Source organism: Aedes albopictus, chromosome 3 (assembly GCF_035046485.1).
Source record: "Aedes albopictus strain Foshan chromosome 3, AalbF5, whole genome shotgun sequence".
In the NCBI taxonomy this organism is placed as follows: Eukaryota; Metazoa; Arthropoda; class Insecta; order Diptera; family Culicidae; genus Aedes; species Aedes albopictus.
Window position 1 is genome coordinate 117,290,744 of NC_085138.1, and position 23,572 is coordinate 117,314,315.

The window sequence follows — 23,572 nt, forward strand, 5'->3', positions numbered from 1 at the left end:
TAACGAACTCTCATGTCTACTCAAGAGTCTACTCTTCAACACCGTCTGGAAGGGTGTAATGCGACGAGCAAGGTTCAACGACGGGATACGGTTTTCATGAAATCCAATAAATTTGTGTACTTTTTGGACAATATGGACGGATACTATCGTCAGATTATTTGAAACAGTGGCAGAGCTGTACACCCACTTGAAACGTGAAGCAGCGAAGGTCGGGCTGGTGGTAATTTCGTCAAAAACAAAGTACATACCTGTAGGCGAACATGAAAGACATCGTCCAGAAAGTATTGTCACGATAGACAGAGACACTTTCTAGGTAGCAGTCTACCTCCGATCCTTACTGACGGATGTGGCAATGTGTGAAATTCGCGAAAATCGAGCCCAACTGAACTACATATTGTGATACATATCAGATAAAAGGGTCCACAAGTTTTCAATTTATATTTATTATAATAAAATTATTATAATTTACATGAAAATTTATGCTTAGATGAAACGATACACTGATATTCGATGTTGATGATGATTTAATCCTGTACTTAACTTTGAACGTCGATCGATTTTTTGCGCAAGGATATTGACAATAATACCTCACTGTACATAGTCTGAATTTTTGTTGGCATGACTTCTAAATGTAGCAAATTTTAGGGGAGATTTTGAACCTATGTGTTTGTAAAGCAACTGAATTCTTCTTCTCAACCAAGGAGAAATCGAACCAATCTCCTACAGCTATATATCTTACGAATGATGATTTATAATTTAAGGCATCGCTATTCAACTTCCCTCCTTCAATGCGCACGTAGCAGTCACAATGGTCTACATCTGGTTGACGCGATCTATTTCTTTGCGGAACAACAAGAGGTAGGGAAACGTGTAGTTCGTGGAAAATGTCTCTGCAACTGGGATTGGTTTGATACGTAGCTATTCCGAACTGCTGTCACGTTACGATACACTGGCGATTTCCGAGTCTTAAATGCTAAAACCGCACTCAACTACCGATCGCTAATCCGGCAACATTAACGAGCTCCCCACGCCCGGCGGATCAGATGGGCTCCCTTTTCGGCAATCATAATGATCGGAGCGTTGGTATTGCCGGACGTAACCTTTGGCATCACCGAAGCGTCGATCACCCGTAGATTCCGCACTCCATGCACTCGCAGTTCGTGGTCGACGACGGCCATTGGATCCCGAAGCGGTCCCATCTTGCACGAGCCAGCTTGATGGTTCTCAGCACCGGTGTTCTGCCGAACGGCACACTCCCAGTATTCCTAAAAAGAAGGATGTTGAGGTTTCGGACAATCAACGCTTTCGATTAGTAATAGCTTACCTGGGATCCGAAGTCAAAGTCCTGACACGCCTTAATCTGTGTCCTATCCAGCTGCATTCCGTAGGCTTGCAATGCTTCGGTGTCGGCAAGTCGAATTGCAAACTTGATTCCCTCCACCAGAACCTTAACGTCCTGTTCTTCCTGCAGGTAGTTGACCACAATCTTGGGATGGTCCAGCGGGTTGTTCGACTTGAGTTCGATGTAGCCGCGGCTCTTCGGGTGCAGTACAGCTGGGAAGATTTGAATCGCCCGGGAGTCATTGCTCAGCAATTCACCTACTTGACCGGTCTTGGCACAATCGGCAAGGAATCCGCCAAAGTAGAACTGCAGATCCGGATCATCTGGGCGTTCGGCGTACTTGGTGCTAATCTTTGCCGTAACGGCGCTCACTCCAGTTCCGGACATGAGACCATCACGGAACAGCAGGTACTCCATGGCGGTGGCCCAGTTTAGAGGAGCCGTGTTGGAATCATTGATATAGAAGTTGATGAAGTAAGCCACGTGGTTGTGCAGGTTATGGCCAACACCGGGTAAGTCATGAATCGGACGAACTCCAACCTGTTCGAGATGCGCCTTAGGTCCGATACCACTGAGCAAGAGGATTTGAGGTGAGTTTACGGCACCTCCGCTGACAATGACTTCCTTCTTTACAAGAATCTTGCGCATGTGACCATCCTCATCGATGATTTCTACGCCATGAGCGGTTTTGGACGTAGGATGTACCAGCACTTTAGTTACAGTAGTATTGAGCAAAATGTGCAAGTTTGGTCGGTTTACAGCTGGTCGCAGAAAAGCGCGGGAAGCACTGAATCGGATGCCATTTTTGCTGGTGGTTTGAGCGATCATGAAACCAGTAGAGTTGGCACCATTCAAGTCCTGCACGGCATATCCCAGCTCTTCGCCTCCCTTTAGAACTGCGTATGAGAACGGCGGGTTGTACGGGAATCTGGATACTGGCAGCATGCCTCCGGTAGTGTGGAACTTATTATCGACATCGTTCATCTGCTGATTGTCCTCCGACTTCATGAAATAAGGCAGAACATCCTTCCACTTCCATCCGGGGTTGCCCATGGCTTCCCAATCATCGTAATCGACCTGGTTTCCGCGAATGTACATCATACCGTTCATGACCGATGTTCCTCCGAGCACTTTGCCGCGGGGCCAGTAGCAGCGTTGTTCCGGCGATCCCAGGCAGGCATGCTGCTCCGGTTCGGTGTTAAACTTCCAATCGATATCGCTGCCGATGTAGTTGAGGAACATGGATGGAATTTGCGCTCCCGTCGGCTCGTCCGGACCTGAATGAAACACGAGAAGAACGAGAAACGGAATGATTAACGATCAAACGACAGAGAAGTTAATTTTGTGAGTAATTAATCTCTCGTTGCGGGACGTCCTGCATAAAGTCACTCTTCGATGAAACCGGAGTCAAGGCTCCACGGGTGGTGGTGGTGGTGTTGGGGTGTGGCTGGCTGTTTTATCTCAACCCATCACCAGTGGTGGAAATTGATCGCGAACGTGTGCTTACGCGCTACAAAAAAATGCCATCGCATCGCAAACCTTTGCTGTGCGATGGTGTTCGTACGTCTGTGGCACACGATCGTACGACACGAACGCCAACGAGTGCATCGCATCTTTTGCAAGCGCGATGCTTTTTTATTTTAGAGGTTCGCGGCCGATATTTCTGTAATGAAATCAAATTTTGGTAATATTTTTCGTCGATATCATTTATTGGAATGGTACCTGACCAGTATAATAAAAAAACACCCCACTAATTACCTTTAAGTGTACAAAAAATGGCAACAAACCAAGTGTTCTACATTGTGATCCTTCTGGCGAACCGACTGCGATTCTGCTCGTTCGACATTTGTTTTGTGTTGGTTCGTCGATCCGGGAAATCGTGAACCGTTCTCTCTTTTTGGGTTCGCGAGCGCGTGAGCAAAGATTGTGTTTGATGCGAACCAAAAAACACGTCAAGCGCATGATGCTTTCCACCACTGCCCATCACGGCAGAAGTTGTGGTAGGTAAATGAAGGCTTCGTCATGTCAGCACTACCGAGTGATGAAATGGGATGCCTCGGGGGGCGTCAGTGGAATAGATAAATGTTCTGTCTCATTTGCGTCGGTTATGACGATGAGCTTCCGTGATCTCAGTTTTCCAATGAAGACGCCTGGGTTAGGGGTTGTGGTGGATGAGACGATGCTGGACGTATAAACATGCTTACTCTTTAAAGTGTAAACATTGCAGAGTGTTCGTATTCTGTAACTTGATTTATGATAATTCAAATTTTAGTAGTTGAGGGTCCCAGATGCAAAAGGGTGTAAGTGACCATTTTTTCTATTTTGAGCTGAGCTTATCAAAAAATAATTCAGATTTCAAGCTTTCAGGAACTTTTTTAAGATTATTATTACGATGATTAGAAAAATTACAATTAATCGGAGAAGTTTGGGTCGATATAGAGTTTCAAATACAATTTGTATGAGATGAAAAATTGGTGAAAAACTTTAAACCTCGTATACTCGAAAGTGTGATTACAACTTTGTGCACTTGTTTTGTTGTGTGCCTTATTTTGTTGTAACGGCTGAAAACATATCCTTACATCTTCAAGGATTACAGTAAACACTGCTGCATATATATATCTCTAGGAGTTTATTCAAAAACTACAAGAAGAGTTGCCTACTTTCAGGATTTCAAGCTTTCAGGAACTTTTTTAAGATTATTATTACGATGATTAGAAAAATTACAATTAATCGGAGAAGTTTGGGTCGATATAGAGTTTCAAATACATTTTGTATGAGATGAAAAATTGGCGAAAAACTTTAAACCTCATATACTCGAAAGTGTGATTACAACTTTGTGCACTTGTTTTGTTGTGTGCCTTATTTTGTTGTAACGGCTGAAAACATATCCTTACATCTTCAAGGATTACAGTAAACACTGCTGCATATATATATCTCTAGGAGTTTATTCAAAAACTACAAGAAGAGTTGCCTACTTTCAGGGAACTTCACCAAAAAAAATCCCCAAAGAATTCTACAAGCCTCACAAAGGATGTGCTTAATTTTTGCTTATTCCGCTTCTAACAAGATATTTAGTGGACTTTTCTCCAAAAACCTGGCAAACATACTGCAGACACAACTGTGAATATATTTTTTCTACATCACTAGAAATTTCCATCAAGATTTGTGTTTATAGTATTGATTTGACATCAACATTTGAAAAAAAAAACGTAATTGTTTTATGGAAGTGTATTTTTTTCTGGAGCTCAAGATTCCCTTCCAAACAATTTAACAGAATTAATAGAAAACTGAAATTATTCAATTGTGGAATTGGTAAACACAGGTTACCGACTTTTGAAATATTACTGTCTGACTGATTGGCAAACGGTGTTCAAATCGGATAAGTCAAGTGCTGCTGATTAAGTGGCGCAAACGTTTTTATCATCCGTATTTTTTTTTTGTCTGTATTAACGAGATTTTTAACCCTAGGCTAGTTCAATCTCGGGACCCACGCTTTACTTCCCTTCCGAAGGAAGAACCCACCCCTCGGCGTGATAGTCAAGTGTTCTAACCACCACACCAGGTCCGCTCCACAGTCCGTTTTTTTTTTGAGCAATCAAAAGGTAAATTGATGAATTACCTTCTAAATTAACGACTCATGCAAAATATTTTGTTTTACCAAATCGAATTCGATAGATTTAAGAATTTTATGTTAGTAAGTGAACTTGCATGCAACTTTTGGAGAGTGACTTGTATGGGAAATACACTCGAACCTCCATTTAGGTAGGATCCATTTAGGTAAAATCTATTTAGGTCCCTCCATTTAGGTAACATTACCTAAATGGAATCTGATTGTGTTCAGATTAGTTGGAGTACTTGAGATTAGGTATAAGGTTGGTTTACGGAAAAGAAGTAGTGAGTGTTGTTAAGGGGATATGGGGAGTGGGGAGGAGGAATGCAATGTTGAGATACGTCCCCTAAACACCCCCACCCCTTCTATGCAGTGTTGAAAAGTGTCAGTATCCAGCGTAATTTCCAGCTAAAATTGAGATAGGCAACCATCCTTCCGTCATTCAATTGGCATGTATCATCTCCAGCATTGATGACGTCAATCCCGACATCAACCTATCATTCACCTGTTTTTATTTTGGCCACGAACCCCAAAATAGACCCAACAATGTTGGTCCAATAATGGTCCAACATGCGATAAAAATTGACCCGACTTTCACCCGACATTCAATTATTTTTCAGTCTGGCGGAATTTTGCAAGGTTTTTCGTGTTTCGTGCCCAGTTAGTCATTTGAATGACAATTCTGATCTAAGACTCTCCAAAACCCCCGAAAACGCCCCTGAAGCCACTCCCCTCCTGAAACTCCTTGAAAGCCATCTGAAACTCCGGATGACCTCCTTTAATTCTCCTGGTTAATCTCCCTTCTTAAACTTCTTTGTAACCTTGTACTCCATTTAGGTAATAAACTGAATCTGTTTAGGTAATGAATCCATTGAGGTAAAAATTCCATTTAGGCAGTCCCGACCCATTACCTAAATAGAGGTTTTGGTGTATCGTACCTTACATTAATCGCTTAAAACTACCAAATTTGATCTGGTAAAACGAAATATTTTGACGAAATATTGACAACTTTACCTTTTGGTTGTTAAAAAAAATATTTCCATGCTTAATGGCTGGCAGTCAAAAAAGCCCAAAATCGCATATTTTGCCCTATAAATTGAGGTATAGCTCAAAATTCTGAAGTGCTGGAGCAAATCTGAGCCCGGATTCGGATTTAGCGGGCCAAAATCTGTCAGAGACACATAAGTTTGCTCTTGAGACAAAAAAATGTTGCGTTGTGTTATTTTTGAACTTTTAAAAATGCTTTTAACCCTTATGTGGCCGGCAGGGTACCCGGGTACCCAGCACCCATTTAAAATACACGGTGTAGAAAAAAGCAAAAAGTTTGCCGGCCACATAACGGTTAAACATTGTACAACATCTCCGATTGTTTTCAACAGTTTTAGTGCTGCAAAACGCGCTTTGAATATTCTTCCCAAAGAAGAGTAGGGAGAGTTATATTCAAATGTAAGAAAATAATTTAAAAATTAGGGTCTGTCGCGCAAAAACAATGATAATATCGAAACATTACTGTGTACACCTATAACATGGTATTAGAGCCTAAACTTCCTCAGAAGAGCTATCATTTTGAATATTTTGGCCACCATCTTGGATACGCTGGTCGCTATGTTTGGACTCATGTTTTCGCCATACCAAATTATCTCTTAACTGCATGATTTTAGAGCCTAAACTCCTTAAATCAGTCACCATCTTGAATTTTGGGCAACCATCTTGGATATTATGGCCGTCTTTTTTAACAAATCAAACCAAATTATTTCTATATTGCATAGTTTCAGAGCCCAAAACTCAACTACTGACATCTTGAATTTCCGGCTGCCTTCTTGTTATTGTTATTGAATATGTTGGTCTGTTGATAAATATACATACTGCATGGTTTAATAACCTATAATTGCTTAAGCCAGCTTCCATCTCGAAATATTGCTCGCCATCTTGTATTTTGAGCCGCCATCTTCTGATCACCATTTTTGATCTCCGGACATCTTTTTCTTACCAAATATACCCAAATCCCATGGTTTTAGAGGCTAACTTTTTTATGGCAAAAGGTTTTTGCGACCACAACAAATTGCAAATGCTCCATAGAAAATCAAAAAGCGCTCCATAAAGAATGAACATATGTTACATGGAAATGTGCAATATTACCCATAAATATTTGAAAACATTCCATAATTTTCAAAAAATGAACCGGTAAAACATGAAATTTTCTCATTAAAAGTGAAATTTTGCACCAATAAATAAAACTGAAATGCCCCATAATATAATACAAATGCTCCATAGAAAAATGCAAATGTTCCATAAAAAAATTAAATTGTACCCATAGAAAATTGAATATTGCTCCATAAAAAATTCAAATTGCACCATAAAAAATTGAAATTGCACCATAGAAAATAGACAAATGCTCCATAAGTAATATCAAATTGCACCACATAAAATACAATTTGCTCCATAAAAAAATGAAAATTCTCCATAACTTTAAACATTTGCATCACTAAAGCAGTGCAATGTAATGCAATTCAGCCCTGTTGAATTAAATTATGAGAAAATGCTATCTATGGAGGATTTTCAATTTTTCATGGGGCAATTCATATTTTCTATTGTGCAGTTTAATAGTACTTAAGGAGAATTCATCTATTTCCTATGTTGCAATTTCAATTTTTTATGGTGCAATTTAATTTTTCTATGGAGCAATATTCAATTTTCTATGGGTACAATTTTAATTTTTTATGGAACATTTGCATTTTTCTATGGAGCATTTGTAATTTATAATTGACCAATTCAGTATTATTTATTGGTGCAAAATTTCACTTTTAATGAGAAAATTTTATGTTTTACCGGTAAATTTTTTATAAAGTATGGAACGTTTTCAATTATTTTTGGGCAACATTGCACATTTTCATGGAACATATATTCATTCTTTATGGAGCGCTTTTTGATTTTCTATGGAGTGTTTCTATTTGTTTACGGGTGCAATAAATAGGCTGCCCTTTTTTATTACAACCGCCTTCTTGAATTTTGAGCCGCCAACATCTTGGATTTTGTGTCGTCATCATGAATATCATTTAATTTATTGAGTTCAACATCAAATTCATGATAACACTAAATCAACAATTTGCCGTCATAATACTTTGCATCTGCAGCTGCTCTCCATCGTCGGTCACGCCCGACGCTCGCCAGATCACGCTCCACCTGGTCAACCCATCGTGCTCTCTAAGCCCCACGCCTTCTTGTACCAACCGGATGGTTAGCAAACACCAACTTTGCAGGGTTGTTGTCCGGCATTCTTGCGGCATGCTCTGCCCACCGTATCCGTCCAGCTTTAACCACTTTCATGATGTTGGGTTCATCGGAGTGCAGTGAGCTCGTGGTTCATCCTTCTCCGCCACACAACGTTCTCCTGCACGCCGCCGAAGATTGTCCTTAGCACCCGTCGCTCGAAAACTCCGAGTACTTGCAGGTCCTCCTCGAGCATCGTCCATGTCTCGTGTCCGTAGAGAACCACCGGTCTTATTAACGTCTTGTACATGGTACATTTGGTGCGGGGGTGAATCTTTTTTGACCGCAGTTTCTTCTGGAGCCTATAGTAGGCACGATTTCCACTGATGATGCGCCTTCGTATTTCACGGCTCACGTTATTGTCAGCCGTTAGCAAGGAACCGAGGTAGACGAATTCTTCTACCACCTCGAAAATATCCTCGTCTATCGTAACATAGCTGCCAAGGTTTGTCCTGTCTCGCTCAGTCTCACCTACCAGCATGTACTTTATATTATCAAGACGCGACACGGGAGACAAGACATAACACTTATCGTTCTTACAATCGTCAAAGGGTTAAAATTACCTTTGTTGTCGACCGGTTTCGAGTGCAATATTACCCATCCTCGGGACAATGTCCGACTGGCTTCGTCGAATGATTGTACGTTGTTCGTACTCGTCCGAGATGAAGAGAAATCAGTTGATCGTCGTCGTTTTTACCAGACCAAAAAGACCTGATGTGATAGGTGGGTTATCTTCGTTCATCAATGGCCGCGTTTCGTTTGATATGAACATAGACTCCCAGGCATTGAGATGCGAAGCCTTTCTAACTGCCTTGATCAGCTTCGCATTCTTCCAGTCTATGCTATGCGTAGAAGCTACCGTATGTGCTGCAACTCCGGATTCGTTGGGTTTGTTGGTTTCCACTGCGTTTTTATGTTCTTTCAAACGTACCTTGACCTTGCGGCGTGTTTGACCGATGTAAACCGTTGGGCAGTCGTTGCAAGGTACCTGATATGAAGTACTTGTCGTCGGAGTGTATTTTTAATTGGATTTGCGAGTTTCGGGTAGAATGGGAGGCTGATTCTTTTAACTTATTCTGTTTCAGGTTGTAGGGTCGTGATGTTCTGCCGGCGTTTTTTTCCTTTATGTTTTTGGAGAAGTTTGTCTCGTAAACAAATGTTCTAGCAATAATATCCATATCATCCGCAAAACAGACAAATTGGCCGGATTTCGTGAAGATCGTACTCCGGCTGTTGAGACCGGTTCGTCGCATAACAACTTCCAGGGCGATGTTGAATAGTAGGCAGGAAAGTCCATCACCTTGTCGTAGTCCGCGTCGAGATTTGGATGAACTGGATAGTTCACTCGAAATCCTTACGCTGTTCTGCACAGCGTCCATCGTAATTCTTATAAGTCTGGTTAGCTTCCCGGGAAAGCTGTTCTCGTCCATTATTTTCCATAGCTCTGTGCGGTCGATACTGTCGTATGCCGCCTTGAAGTCGATGAACAAGTGGTGCGTTGGCACCTGGTATTCACGGCCTTTCACGGAGGATTTGCCGTACGGTGAAGATCTGGTCCGTTGTCGACCGGCCGTCAATGAAACCGGCTTGGTAACTTCCCACGAACTCATTTACTTTAGGTGAAAGACGACGGAAGATGATCTGGGATAGCAATTTGTAGGCGGCATTCAAAATGGTGATCGCTCGAAAGTTCTCACACATTAACGTGTCGCCTTTCTTGTGGATGGGACAGATTATCCCTTCCTTCCACTCCTCCGGTAGCTGTTCGGTTTCCTAGATCTTGATTACTAACCGGTGCAGACAGGTGGCCAACTTTTCCGGGCCCATCTTGATGAGTTCTGCTGCGATACCGTCCTTACCAGCCGCTTTGTTGTTTTTAAGCTGGTGGATGGCATCCTTAACTTCCCTCAACGTGGGAGTTGGTTCGTTCCCGTCCTCTGCTGCACCAACATAGTAATTTCCTCCGCTGCCTTGGTCCTCCGTGCCTACATTCTCTCTTCGCCATTCAGGTGCTCGTCGAGGTGCTGCTTCCACCTTTTGATCACCTCACGTTTGTGCATCAGGAAGCTCCCGTCCTTATCCCTGCAGATTTTGGCTTGCGGCACGTAGCCTTTGCGGGATGCGTTGAGCTTCTGATAGAACTTACGTGTTTCTTGTGAACGGCACATCAGTTCCATTTCCTCGCACTCCGCTTCTTCCAGGCGGCGCTTTTTCTCCCGGAAGAGATGGATCTGATGCTTCCGCTTCTGTCTGTATCGCTCCACATTCTGTCGGGTTGAATGAATGAAGTAATATCCTAAGGAACCCCTGGAGAAATAAGAGCAATAATGTCTGAAAAGGTTACAGGAAAAATTTCTGAATTTCTAAAGGAAAACCCTGGCGGTATTTCTTGAAATAATCTCCGAATCTTTGTGAACAAATTTCATTTATTTATTTATATATTTATTTAATTAATTCATTTGACTTAAGTCTACATGAATATTAAAACATTAAAAACTATAGCAAACTGGAGTTCAACACTTTTCTCTTAAAACATCTTGAATTTTCACCAAAACCCAATATCTCATCGAGTAACGAAAAGATTCGAACGCACGCAGTCAATGGTTCGTAGAAGCCATACGCTGTTCTGTGAAATTCAGTTAACAACAAAGCCGGAGACCTTAGTTGTCTCTCCATAGCTCGGAAGTTGATTCGTGACAGAAGAGAGGGTGCATCAATTTCGCCATTAAGCAACTACACAACGAACGTTAATTGCTGTGCAGTGCAACCCTTATGAATCTGCACTGGATACGTTCTATACTGATGTTCCAAGGCAGTGAGAATCCGTAAAATCGCGGGAAACTTTTGTGATGAATCCCAGTTGCCGAGTTTCTTTCGAAATTATGCTGGTTATATGCTGGTTGTAAGTTAGTTGATTGACCAGGACAACAACCAAATCGTTGACTCGGTCGACACACTCGAGAGCTTTCCCATCAATATTGTAGTAAAAGATGATGGAGCACTTACATTGGTGAAAGGTAATTACCGTGCATTTTTCAACGCTAATTATCAGTTTGTTCAGTTTACACCACTCTACTAAGATTTTTATACGTTCTTGAAGTTGCAAGCAGTCTTCACCAGATTTTATGACCAGAAATAGTTTGAGGTTGTCAGCATATACCAGAACATATTCCGATCCCAACAGTAACACGACATCGTTGAAGAACAGCGCAAAAAGTAGTGACGTGTTTGAAAAAAAAAAAAGTTTGGAGACATTCTAGTCTAGTCTAGTCTACACATACACAGCCATTCATTGAAAAAATCCTGGTAAATGATAGAATTGACTACTTCCATCATTTTTCTTGTCATTATTGATGATTGCAGTACATCAGAGATGCATTACAAGCAATAAAGCGACCAGGCCTACTGTGCAGCGTTTTAATACAACAATAGAAACAATGAGTGGGGACATCTCGTACCAAGCGCTCAGTTTATGAAAAGCAAAATATGGTGAAAATCGGTGGGTTGACTATGCTAACAAGGTTAATGTCACCCCTTGGTCCTTAGTCCTTGGTCCTTCCTGGGATGGAACACAGGTATTTACTCCGTGTCCTGGCCCTATCGACTAGGCTAAAGCGCCTTTACTCGCTCTCTGAAAATAAACTAAAACGTTATGGTCCCATGACACTTCAAACTCAACTCAAAAATATAAATTAGTTTTACATTAACTATCTTACCCGGTATATGTATACGAAAACTCAAAAATGTAATAATAAATAAATCAGTAAGTAAATACATGCATAGGCAAATATTCCGTGTGTCCGAAGGTCAAGACAATATTACGCCTTAGGAAATTAAAGATTTCCAACTATAAACACCGTTATTTACACAAAATTTGTTGCATGTCAGTTGAATCCAATTCACTCATCCGAATCTATTATTTAAAGTTCGCAACTGCGCAAGTACGCACGAGACCACCGCCGTGGAAATATCGACTCGACTGAGCAGCATCCAGACGGAACGTATCGAGCAAATGAAACTATTTTTCTACTTCCGCCGCACACACACTAAACTGCGCCACGATAGCTACTTGTTGCCGTAGGAACCGAACCTAGCAAACGGAACCATATTTTGCAAATGACATCGATCGACCAATACTCTCAACTGGTATTTTTCCGTATGACGCAAATTGAAATGCTTCTGCCACTCGATTTCCCGATAGTTTCCCAAAAATGGCTGAAGACCAAAGTCCACCGAGATTAAGTTTGATTGTTCCAAAATTTCACGTTATTTTCACAAGCGCACAACCTCAAAAATAAAAGAAAGAAAGTTTGGAGACATTCTTGGAAAAAACAAACTCTTGGAGAAATGCGTATAAGAATTCAAAGAAAATAATCTTGAAGAAATTTCTGAGAACTCTCAAAGAAAAACGCCTGCAAAAATTCCGACAATGTTTCTGGAACATTTCCTCTAGAAATGTTGGAAGAAATAAATAAAGTAATACAACCATGAACTTATGTAGCAATCCCTGAAGCAGTGTCCTTCAGAATCCCTCAAGAAATCCCAGAAGGAATTCTGGAAGAAACGTCCGAGGAAACCCGTGTACCAGTTTCAAGATGAATCGTTAAAAAAATTTCTTGAGAAACTCCTGAAGAAGTGCCCAGGAAAATTCATGGAGGAATTTCTGAAATAATCCCTGGAGATTTTTTCAAAGAAATCTATTTATAGGAATGTATTTTGAATAGGTACTAAGAAGAATCTTCAGAGGAATCCTTACTAAAAATCATTCATAGAAATCCTGCGAAGATTTTCTTTTATAAATATACCAGATTTTTTTTTGATATATTCTCAAAAGGAGTTCCGGCAGTGTTGTTGGTGGTAATTTAGGAGAATTTTTAAGTTATCTACGAAAATTGTCACAAAACTCTTACAAGGATTTTCAGTTAAAATGTCCTTTTCGCAATAACACTAGTTAACAAAATAAAACGAAAGTCGTGAACTTCTGTCAAAGACCAAAATTTTTGAAGTACAATTTAGCACTGATTTCGAAACCGTGCTTCAAAAAATTTTAACTAGAACAGTTTTTGTGTTTTAGCTCAATATCGAGTTTTATAACTTCTGAAAATATGGAATTGACTAAAATTCAAATATCTTGCGTTTTGTTCAACCAATTCTAAATCTTTTTCCATAAATTAAAAGCTGAAACAATACCATTCGATCTTCTAAATGCAGGATTTGCGTCAGATTGATGAAATTCAAAATATTGGCAAGTTTTAGGGACGATCTTTTTAAATTTTAGCAAAATTTCCAAAAATATATGAACAAATGTATTTTTTCAATAAGACAAACACAATTTAAAAATTCTTTCTAAACGTTTATTTGACATATCATATGTAGGTGAGTTACAGTAAAAAAATCAGCTCAATCGGAGCATTGATTACGGAGAATAAGATGTGTGAAGTGAGTGACTTTGCCTAAAAATAGAACAAAAATCAGTTTCAAATCATCAACCTTGTATGGAAAGTCGAAAAAAATTCCGCTCTACTGTATTTTTTTTTCCTTCGCGTTTTCGAACTCAGGGCATGATTCTACACCAAAAATGATCATCAGCTTACCGAGTTCTAAAATGCTGTAAACTAGTGTAATTATAGAAAAATTCAGTTAAATAATAATGCATGCAGATATTTTCCAGGAATAATAAATAGGCGCAATAGTGAAGTAATTTCCTTGGGGCGTACCATACCAGCATATAGGGGGTGCTGAGATTTTGAAACTTTGAGTAACCAGCTCGTATTTTACCATGATAGCACTGCTTGAGGACGACAAGGTGAAATATGTTCAGGCTTGTTGTGCATCATTGCATTATCATCAGACATTATCAAGAGTTTACGGGAATAAATCTGCTCATAACGCTTCGGACGAGAGTGAAAAAATACGTGTATGTAAGGGTAACGTATACAATATCCAATATAGAAAAACAACATAAAACCAATGGCGGCGGCTCCACGGTAGTGCTTCTTCTAGTCAGTGCAGTTCATCGTTAACGAAACTGTTTCTACATAATCTCTGGATAATTAATCTTTTCAATTTCCCTCGCTGGAAGAGCTTCTACAAACGCGACAAAGTTCCCCGGGAAAACGAGCAGCAAGGTACGGATTATAATAAGCATAATTATGGAAGTAAATTCATTTGGCACTGAGCTGCTAGAACAAGAAATTAATTAGTTTGGAAACTGCATCATACTGTCGCCGTCGTTCAATTTATTATACGCTGTTAGAGAGATTCTCCGCCCACAACTCAAGGTAACACCAGCAGCTAGATAAACTTCGTTGGTTTCGCCGGTTGGCGTGTACCGAAAACAACCGCCCGGTTGGTAGGAGTTGCCGAAATAGCATCTCTTACGTAAACTCGTGTTTTCAAAGGCACCTCAGGTACCTTCCGATATTGCAAGAAGAACACAATATTTTGCTCAATCAGTTTATCTTGTGGGGGTGGTGCAAATCTCTTTCAAATGACTGAAGCGCGGGCGGAGGTTGCGTGGTCGTCTCGCTACCGGTGAATCGCATAAAGCGGAAAATGCGTGTGATTTTCAGCAAAGCTGTGGGAAAATGAAGCCTTATGTTTACCTGTTCGGAAAGGTATTGACATTTGATGCCGGTAAATGCGTGCTAATTTCGAAAAGTGTTGCTTAGTAGTAAGAATGATCTAATTGCAACCAAGTTGAATTAATTCCAGTTTTTTTTATGACTAGATGAAAAATCGGTGGGGTCTCTGTGAGATCAGTTGGAATCGACGCCCCATGATGACGACGGATTATCCAGCCATCAAGTATGTTTTATCGCTCTGAGCTTGTGAAGAGAGTGGACGGACAGTCAGTGACGGTGCGGCTTTGCGGGGGACGAGTATTGCAGTGATTGCGATCTTGAAAGTCTATGGCGCCGTGAGCGTGGAAGATGGATTGTAGGCAACAGAAGCACGCTGGAGAGGGGCAAACTGTGGGTGTGGGAAAGTTGGATGCTTGGTAGATATGGCTATGTTGAGGTTGGTCGGGAAGGAAGTCTAGTCGAGTTATGCATCAATACGGTGCGGTGGATGCCGCTGGAGCTCGTTTGGTATGTAACCAAGAGTTGCGTACCTATCGGTTGTTTTGTTTTTATCTCTCTGAAAAATGATAAATAGTACTGTTGTTTTCATTTGCTTTAGGTTATCTTGTGGTTGCGAAGTAAGTGGAAGTCAAAAAATGATAAACACCCGTTTGACTTGAAATATAGTTTTGTTGAAGTCCAGTACCTACTTTTTATTGTACTACTTCCTTAGGACTAATGTTTTTTTCGTGCTTGCTGTGAATCGAGCCTTTAGTTATATGTAGTGCCATTTGAAACATTTGTATGTAAACATTGAAATTTTTGGTTTTTAAGAAGTATCGGTATCAGAAGCCCGGCTCCATAGACACGTTATTTTTTACTTGGGATGTTTGAATCAACACCTTGAAAATGAGCCAATTGCAGAGAATAGGCTGGAGAAGGAAGGAACTTAGGGAACCAGTTCATGAGAGGAAGTAAAATCTCAATTTGCCAAACAAAGCTCGTTCATTCGAAAATTCTGAGATTTTGTAAAGATTGTGTTCAACCGACTGACTTCACTAAAACTGGAAACACATTTACAAGTTTTATTTTTCCAGCCGAATCGTTCAACCAGAGACCGGAGAGCTTTCTTGTAGGCCTTGTAAGTCGATCTGAGCTGATAGCCTGACACCGTCTGTTTTAACTAATTTAACATTGTTTAACAGAGTTTCTCCAAGGGTTCTCCTTTTGGTTATAAGCCTAACTTGGTCATAGGTCTGGCAAGGTGAGTGGCCATGGGCATGTTGGGTGATATAGGTCCTTTATTTTGGGGCGTAACAAGGTATATTTTGAAGATGCTTTAGCATGTATAACTTTTTGCAAAAACGATTTGGAAACCATATAGGGTAAACAGGTATAATATGCCCCCCCTAAGCAGAAATGGAAATATATCTAAAATTGGCGCCTTATTCCATCTATTGTCCACTGCAAATCGTTGTTTCTAAAGTCAGTGAAGTGTTGCATGAGAACTTTACCTCTGGAGGGGTGGCTATGGAAGCTATGAAACGTTTTCCGAAAACGTTCCAAAATTTACCTTATCAAAACAAACGGGGCAATACGCCCCATCAAAAGAAAAACGTCCATCCCCGTGATAAAACTGTATCAGGGGATAATTCTACCACATGCTTATCCTAGGAGAGCCTTTTAACAAGTGTTTAACTGCATAAAAGTTGCAAAATAACATAAGCGAATAGAACTAGCTTCGTTTACAATGAAGCCAGCTTGCAAGAGGTAAAATATTACGCCAAAAGCCTCGATTTCAGACTTTTTGATATTTTTATTGCTTTTCTATACCAATCAACTAACGGACCAGCTTGATGGCAATTAATCATCAATATTTAAGATTTCCAATCGATCCCGCATGCAAAAAGCGCTTAAATCGCTAGAAAATGAAGGGAGGCGTTTTGCCCCGGTGGGGCGTTTTATACCCTTTTACCCTATTACACATAGTGGGGCAAAAGTTCGAATTGTGGGGCAAGAGTTCGAGTCATGTGGCAACTTTAGGTAAAAACCAAAAATTCTGCAAAATGTACATATTATCTCTAAAAATGATGGCATTAGTGAGAAAATTCGATCGAAGTTGAAAAAAAAAAGTTTTTTTATCTGAATTTGGCGGAAAACTACTAATTTTTGTTGTAGTAAATTTAACCCTGATTTGAGTAAAATCCAGATCGAGTTTTAAAGTGTTTTCCAGTTCCAACATCAAATTTTAATTGGCTTCAGGTATTCCTATTACCAAAGTGTCAAAATAGTGTGCTACGGTTAGTAAAATTCCACAAACACTAGATTCGAACTTTTTCCCCAGTCGTGGGGCAAGAGTTCGAATAAGACGCACACATACATAAAGTGTTGCAACACAAAATTGAAAAGACATTTGGCGTTACTTTGTTCAGCAAAAGTTTAGCTCATGGATGGCCGAATCACGGTATTTATTTATTTTTATCAGTTTCGATTTTTTGAGAAAAGCTGAATTTTCAACTTGGGTCGAACTTTTGCCCCACCTTACTCTACTTATCGTATGAATCTCGTGATTTTTTTCTGGAATGGTTTATTCTGGAGGTGAGACAGGACTTCCCCGTAAACCACAGAGGGAAATCTTCTTCAAAAGCTCTCTTGATAAAGGAGGTTCTGGTGCCAATGCCATAACCGGAGTGTCAATAGATGATCAGCATCCATTAATTTTGTCCATTAACCGCAACCAAAGGAGTAGAGATCCCAGTTGTTTGACCGGAGATTTCGAAACCCAAACCGCAAAGTTTGCGAAGTGACATTTAAGTTTTCCAAAAAAATGAAGCGATGATCATATAAAGACTCTTCATCCTAATTGTTTAACTCATGACTAATTCTACTGGAGCAGACCGTTATATCTAACACTTCTTCCCTAGAGGATACCTTTGTGAGGTTATCGGACAAATTCTGAATCCTTCTATTAAACAGGAGGTTGTCCAGTTAAAGTATGAGCTACCCCAGACGATTTGGTGAGCATTGGCTAAGGTCTCAGGAAGATCTAAGGGAGAGAGACCCCGGGAGATTTTCGAGGATTTCGAAAGGGTTTCGGCTTCGGGAGATTTCATGGGGATCACAGGGGCGTTTGAAGAAGTTTACTAGGTGTATTCCAAGGGGCTCCGAGTTTCTATGCGGCTTACAGGGGGGCTTCAGAGATATCAGAGAGTTCCAGGAAGGTTGCAAGGGGATCCAGAGCTTTCGAGTACTTTCAAGGACAGTTCCAGACGAGGAGGGAGGGGTTGGTTTGGTTGGATTCTTCTTATTTTTCTTTATGGCTCTACGTTCGTACTGGGACTTGGCCTGCTTTGCTTCAACTTAACCCTTCAGCGCGCGCGCTGTTGTAAAAAGTGCAACACCAACAAAAAAGCTCGCTCGTTGTATACAACGTGCGCACGGTGAAGTTTCGGTTGCTCGATGGCGCGCGTCCTGGAAGGTTGATGTTCTTTAAGCATTTTCACAGTTATAGGAAGCGTCCATAAATGACGTAGCTTTTCAAAACGATTTTTAACAACCCTTTCCCCCTCGTAGCATTTTGTCACAAATTTAGTATCCCCTCCCCTAAATAACGTAGATTGATGATCATACCCCCCCTTCCTTCAACCAAATTTTCATGTCAAAAAGCAAAAAAAAAACTCGAAATTTAGTTTTGATTTAAATTTCTACTAATATATTTAACGAATGTTATGAAAAACCAACATTAGCAAGGAAACGTAGGGTCCCGATACCATAGTGGATAACTGACACTGTAGTCGAAATACGTATATCTGTCGAAGGATAATCAAAATAGGGCGGAATTAAAAGGTACGAAACTGATTACACTGATTCGAAGAGGTTCGAAAAGTCGGTACAAAGATAGGGTACCGAGCCTCTTGGACAGTGGCTGGTATTTTGGACACTTTTCTATTTATTATTTTTTTATTTATTTATTTGTCGTCAATCAATACGTAGACCAAATTTTACAGTAAAATTTATAATAAATAACGTCTGTAACAATGAAATTCTTAATTTCTGTTTTCACCTGTCTTATTGCCTTGTGTATCTTGAAAAGAAAACATGTTTAAGTTTCGATCTATTCATTGTTATATCAATTGCTTCACAATAACTATTATAGCACGACATCATTCTATTAATAGGCCCATTAATGCCATAGTCAGTTCTTTGGTATTTAATATAAAATAGATTCCTATTTCTTAGTTGACGAGTGGGAGCGTAAAAATTTAGATTTTCTAGCATAACTGCGCTGTCGACTTTCTGTGATATAACATCGTTGATGAAGGCTATCATGGCAAATTCTCTTCTTTTTTTGAGACCAACCAAATTTATTAGCAAACATCGCGATTCATAAGAGGGCAAAGGTAGTGTCGTCCAGCCAAGCTTACGAAGCACAAAAAGCAAAAACTGTTTTTGAACAGACTCTATACGATTTATATGCGTTTCATGATATGGAGCCTTTCTGCTACAACTCAGTTAATTTAAAAGCAATCGACTTGAATTTTTATACACGGCTTTAGATATTATGCGTATCTCACCGCGTCGAAAAATAAAAAAGTCAATTGGATCAAAATTGACTCAGTTATTGCGAAAAAATGCCCATAGTAGAAGCCCTGCCGAGATGGTTTCACTTTCCTAGGTACGCCGTTTCTTTCCACCGTTTGCTTTCAGATATTAGTTTGTTCACCAATAAATCTATTGAGAATATTATATTGGTTTCATTGGTTTCATTCACCATGACATTTGGAAGACCCTGCAGGAATTTCTTCAAAAATTCTTCCAGCAGATCATTCTTGGATTCCTCAAGGAATTCATTTGGGATTTCTATTTTGAGAATTCCTCCCATTTTTGAATTCCTTCTGGGAATTCTAGAAGAATTCCCTCTAGGATTTCATTTTAGAACTCCTCCGTCTTGTGTTCCTTCAGGGGTTCCTTCAGAGATCCCTCAAAAATGTTCTTCTGGAGAGTTCCTTCTTAGTTTTTCCAAAAGTTTCTTCTGAGATTTTTCCAGGAAGTTTTTCTAAGGTTTTTCTAAGAGTCGTACGTTTTTACATAGGGCGGAATTAAAAGGTGCGAAACTGATTACACTCATTCGAAGAGGGTATTCTGCTTAGGCGCTGTCCATAAACTACGTAGACTCAATTTTGGCAATCTCAGACAGCCCCCTCCCCCCTCGTAGACTTTTGTTCTTACAATATTTTTGAAATTTGTAAGGACCGTAGTCTTTGAGCAGAACCCCCCCCCCCCCCCCCCCCCCCTCAGAGTCAACGTAGTTTATGGACAGGCCCTTAGAGGGTAGTCGGTACAAGGTTTTTCTAAGGTTTTTCTATCGGATAATCCATAGCTTCAGAAGTTCTTTCAAGATTTTTTTTCTCCTCTTTTTCCCCAGGAGTTTCTTCGGACATCTCTCGTGGCATTTCAACCAGAATTTCTTTTGAGACTCCATCAGATTTTTTTTCTGTGTTTCCTTAAGAAGTTTCGTCCTGGATTCGTCCAGGAGTTCCTTCTGCGTAACCTACAGGAATTCTTTCCGGATTCCGCTCAGATAATCGTTCCGAGATTTCTGCAAGAATTTCTCCCGGCATTCTTTCAAAACCGCTCCAGGAGTAGCTTCTGGGATTCCTCCAGGAGTTCATTTTTGGATTCGTACAGGATTCCTTCCTGGGTTTTTCTAGAAGTTTCTTTTGTGATTCCTCGAGGAGTTCCTTCTGGGGTTTATCCAGGATTTCTTTCCCAAGACTCCTCTAGGAACTTTTTCCGACATCCCTCCATTCACTCCCACTAGGATTCCTCTAGGATGTCTAAGAATTCAGTGAGCAATCCCTACCCTCCCGTAGTTCCTTCTGGAATTCCTCCAGAATATTCTTTCTGAGATTTCCTCAAAAACATTCTCCCGTGTTTTTTTTTCAGAAATTAAACAAGGAATTCCTCTACAGATATAGACTAGACCAATATAGACTCTACAAATTGCTCTTCTGAGATTCTTCCAGGAGTTTATCCTAGATTTCTCGAACAGTTCCGTCTAGAATTACTCCAGGAACTCCTCACGGGATTTCTCTATGAAATCTTCCAAGATTCCTCCAGAAGCTTCTTCTTAAATTCTTCTGGAAGTTCCTTCAGGGATTTCTTTCTGAGATTATTTCAGCTCCTTCAGGTATGTTTTCAGAAACTTTTTTTTTTCTGGGATTCTCAGAAGGTGTTCCTGTAGACGACGGGCTTGGTGGTCTAGCGGCTACCGCTTCTGATTTATATGCAGAAGGTCCTGTGTTCAATCCCTGGCCCGTCCCTTTCCTCCTACTTTGTATCTTTCTATATACTTTCTCTCTACTCTCTACATATACAACTCATGTATATAAACATGTTCATAGCCGTCGCTAGAACAGAAACGGGTTGAAAAAGCCGTTTCCCTTCCTTCCAAACTTTCACAGCACAGTGTCACAATCCTATTAGAAAATGCCTACAAGTTATGCAATCAAGCGAACTGTGCCGCACATCTTCAAAATAATAAAAACACACAATTCTATCACCTTCCCCTGGTATCCACACACCAATGTGTGAACCTTCTGCCAACCAATTCCCATCAACACTCCAACATCCACATGAATTTGTGCTGCTGCAGAGGTATATTCGGCCAGATGTGGATACAAACGATTGCAATCATCACTTCCTTACCCCTTCCCCACATTGACCTGCAACCTGACGTGGCAGGCGCCATTGTCGCCTAAAAATAGAAGATCACCAACGCTCACACACTGAAGATGCCTGCTAGTCCCCGGCAGTTATCTCATTGGTCCTTGTGTGAGTGCGGCTGGTCTGGCGATACTGGAGTAGCATCCACGGGCGGTCAATCAAGCTCAAGCTCAAGCTCAAGCTCAGAAGGTGTTCCTGTAGAAATGTTATCCTTCAGTTAGAAACTGATTTAGGAAATCCTGGTGGAACACCATGAGAAATTCCTTAAACAATGATTCCTTCAGCAATTTAAGAACTTGTTGGAGTATGTCTTCAAGGAAGCCCTGTAGAAATTATATAAGGAACTCCTGGAATAATGCCATGACGAATTCTATAAGAAAATCCTTGAGGAACAAAACTCTTGGAAAATTTACAAACCTCAATTTAACTCCAGTTTAACTAGATGTCAGTCTCCAACCGCATAGGACTACCACCATAAACCCTTTCAGAGTTTTCTATCTTTCCCTCTTGAGCTATATGTTTCACAAAAACCTCTACTCATTATCCCAGTCGGAAACTCGCCGGAACAAACTAAAAATCTCGACAAGTATTGATCTTGTTTGCATCAAATCTCTCCTAGTATTCCAATGTAATTCTTTTTCTCACGTCAATTGAAATTACATTCCCGCCGAGTTTTCTCAAGTCATACCATAAGAATCCAATCAAAGTTCTTATTATATACAGTTGGCTGAACCTTCCTCTTATGACGCTTTACAGCCAGCCCAAGTAACCAAAAGTTCCGCTTCCCATGACAAAATGCACTTTCAAGTTCCGCGAAGTTCAGATAAAGTTCCAAATGGAACTTTCTGGCTGCTTAAGAGGCTCACGATGAGCCTTGCTGGAACTTCGGTCACAAGTTCCGGCAAGGCTCATTGATAGCCTCTTAAGCAGCCAGAAAGTTCCATTCGGAACTTTATCTGAACTTCGCGGAACTTTAAAGCTGCTTAAGATGCTACTCGGAACTTTGTCGGAACTTTCAAGTTCATAGAAGTTCAGTTCAGTAGCATTGTGTTTCAATGAAGATTAAATTTATTTCTTTTACAGAAAACAACTGTTTAAGCATACACGACTAAAAGACGAATATGAAATTATCAAATCAATGAATACTAGGATTGAGCAAAAAAAAAATTGCCGCCCATCGGATTCGAACCGATACTCGCTGCGTGAGAACCCTATGCTCTACCACAGTACTACAGCTGCGATTGAGTGGACAGTAGGTAAAGTCTGACTTGAATCGATTTTCTGTCGGCAGCTAGTTTTGCACATTTGTACAGTAGTGAAGTTAGCTTGACTTTGTCAAGTGTCTTCAGCAGCGCAGCGGTAAGTCGGCAGGCTATCATTCAGGAGGATCCAGTTCAAATCTACATAGCAGCGACATGTGTGAAAATATAATTATCAGAAGTAATTTACAGACGTGAAACATAACCCCACCAACAGAGTTGTGATTCTGAAAAACACATTTTTGTTTCAGTATGAATTTTGTCAAAGTTCTGTCAGAAGCTGCTTAGAAGGCTATCCAGCGTGCTTATGTGAACTTTCAAGTTCCAAAATTACTTAAAAATAAAGCTGCTTAGAAGGCTAATGAGCAACTTCGAACAAGCTGCTTAGCTTATAAAGTACCCTTTTATCTGAACTTTTGGTTACTTGGGAGGATTCTACCATAGTTCTCATTACAATCCCACTGGAAGCCCCCCCAGAATCTCAGCGGAACGTCATACTTAGCGTTTCCTTCTACACAGGTGAACCACATATTTAGAATTCTATAACACTACCCAAGGAAAACTGATGAAATTCTGGAAAATAGCTCGAATCGTAAACAACGAGGCCACGAAACATCAAAGGCTTGTGGGACGCATTTGAGTATAATTGATTTTTGTCTGCATACACAATATAGAGTTTCGAACTACTTGGGCACCCGCGTCAATTCCCGGCATCCCACAGCAAAACATATCAAAATAACACTTGCAGCATATTTTCCAAACGCACTTCCGTGGGTAATCATCTCCCGCAACATTTCCGCAA

At 40.4% G+C, this 23,572-nt stretch overlaps 1 protein-coding gene across 3 annotated transcripts in view; it reads right to left on the minus strand.

Moving 5' to 3' along the window:
- Window positions 1-424: 424 nt before the first annotated feature.
- LOC109433366 (glucose dehydrogenase [FAD, quinone]) overlaps window positions 425-23,572 on the minus strand; it is a 164,846-nt gene continuing 141,698 nt past the window's right edge. For all 3 annotated transcript variants that reach the window (XM_062855860.1, XM_062855859.1, XM_062855861.1), the window contains exons 6-7: window positions 1,325-2,619; window positions 425-1,265 (exon numbers count right to left, since the gene is read on the minus strand). In XM_062855860.1, coding sequence (XP_062711844.1) covers window positions 1,014-1,265; window positions 1,325-2,619 — 1,547 coding nt within the window. In that variant the 3' untranslated portion in view covers window positions 425-1,013. The remainder of the gene's footprint in view (window positions 1,266-1,324; window positions 2,620-23,572) is intronic.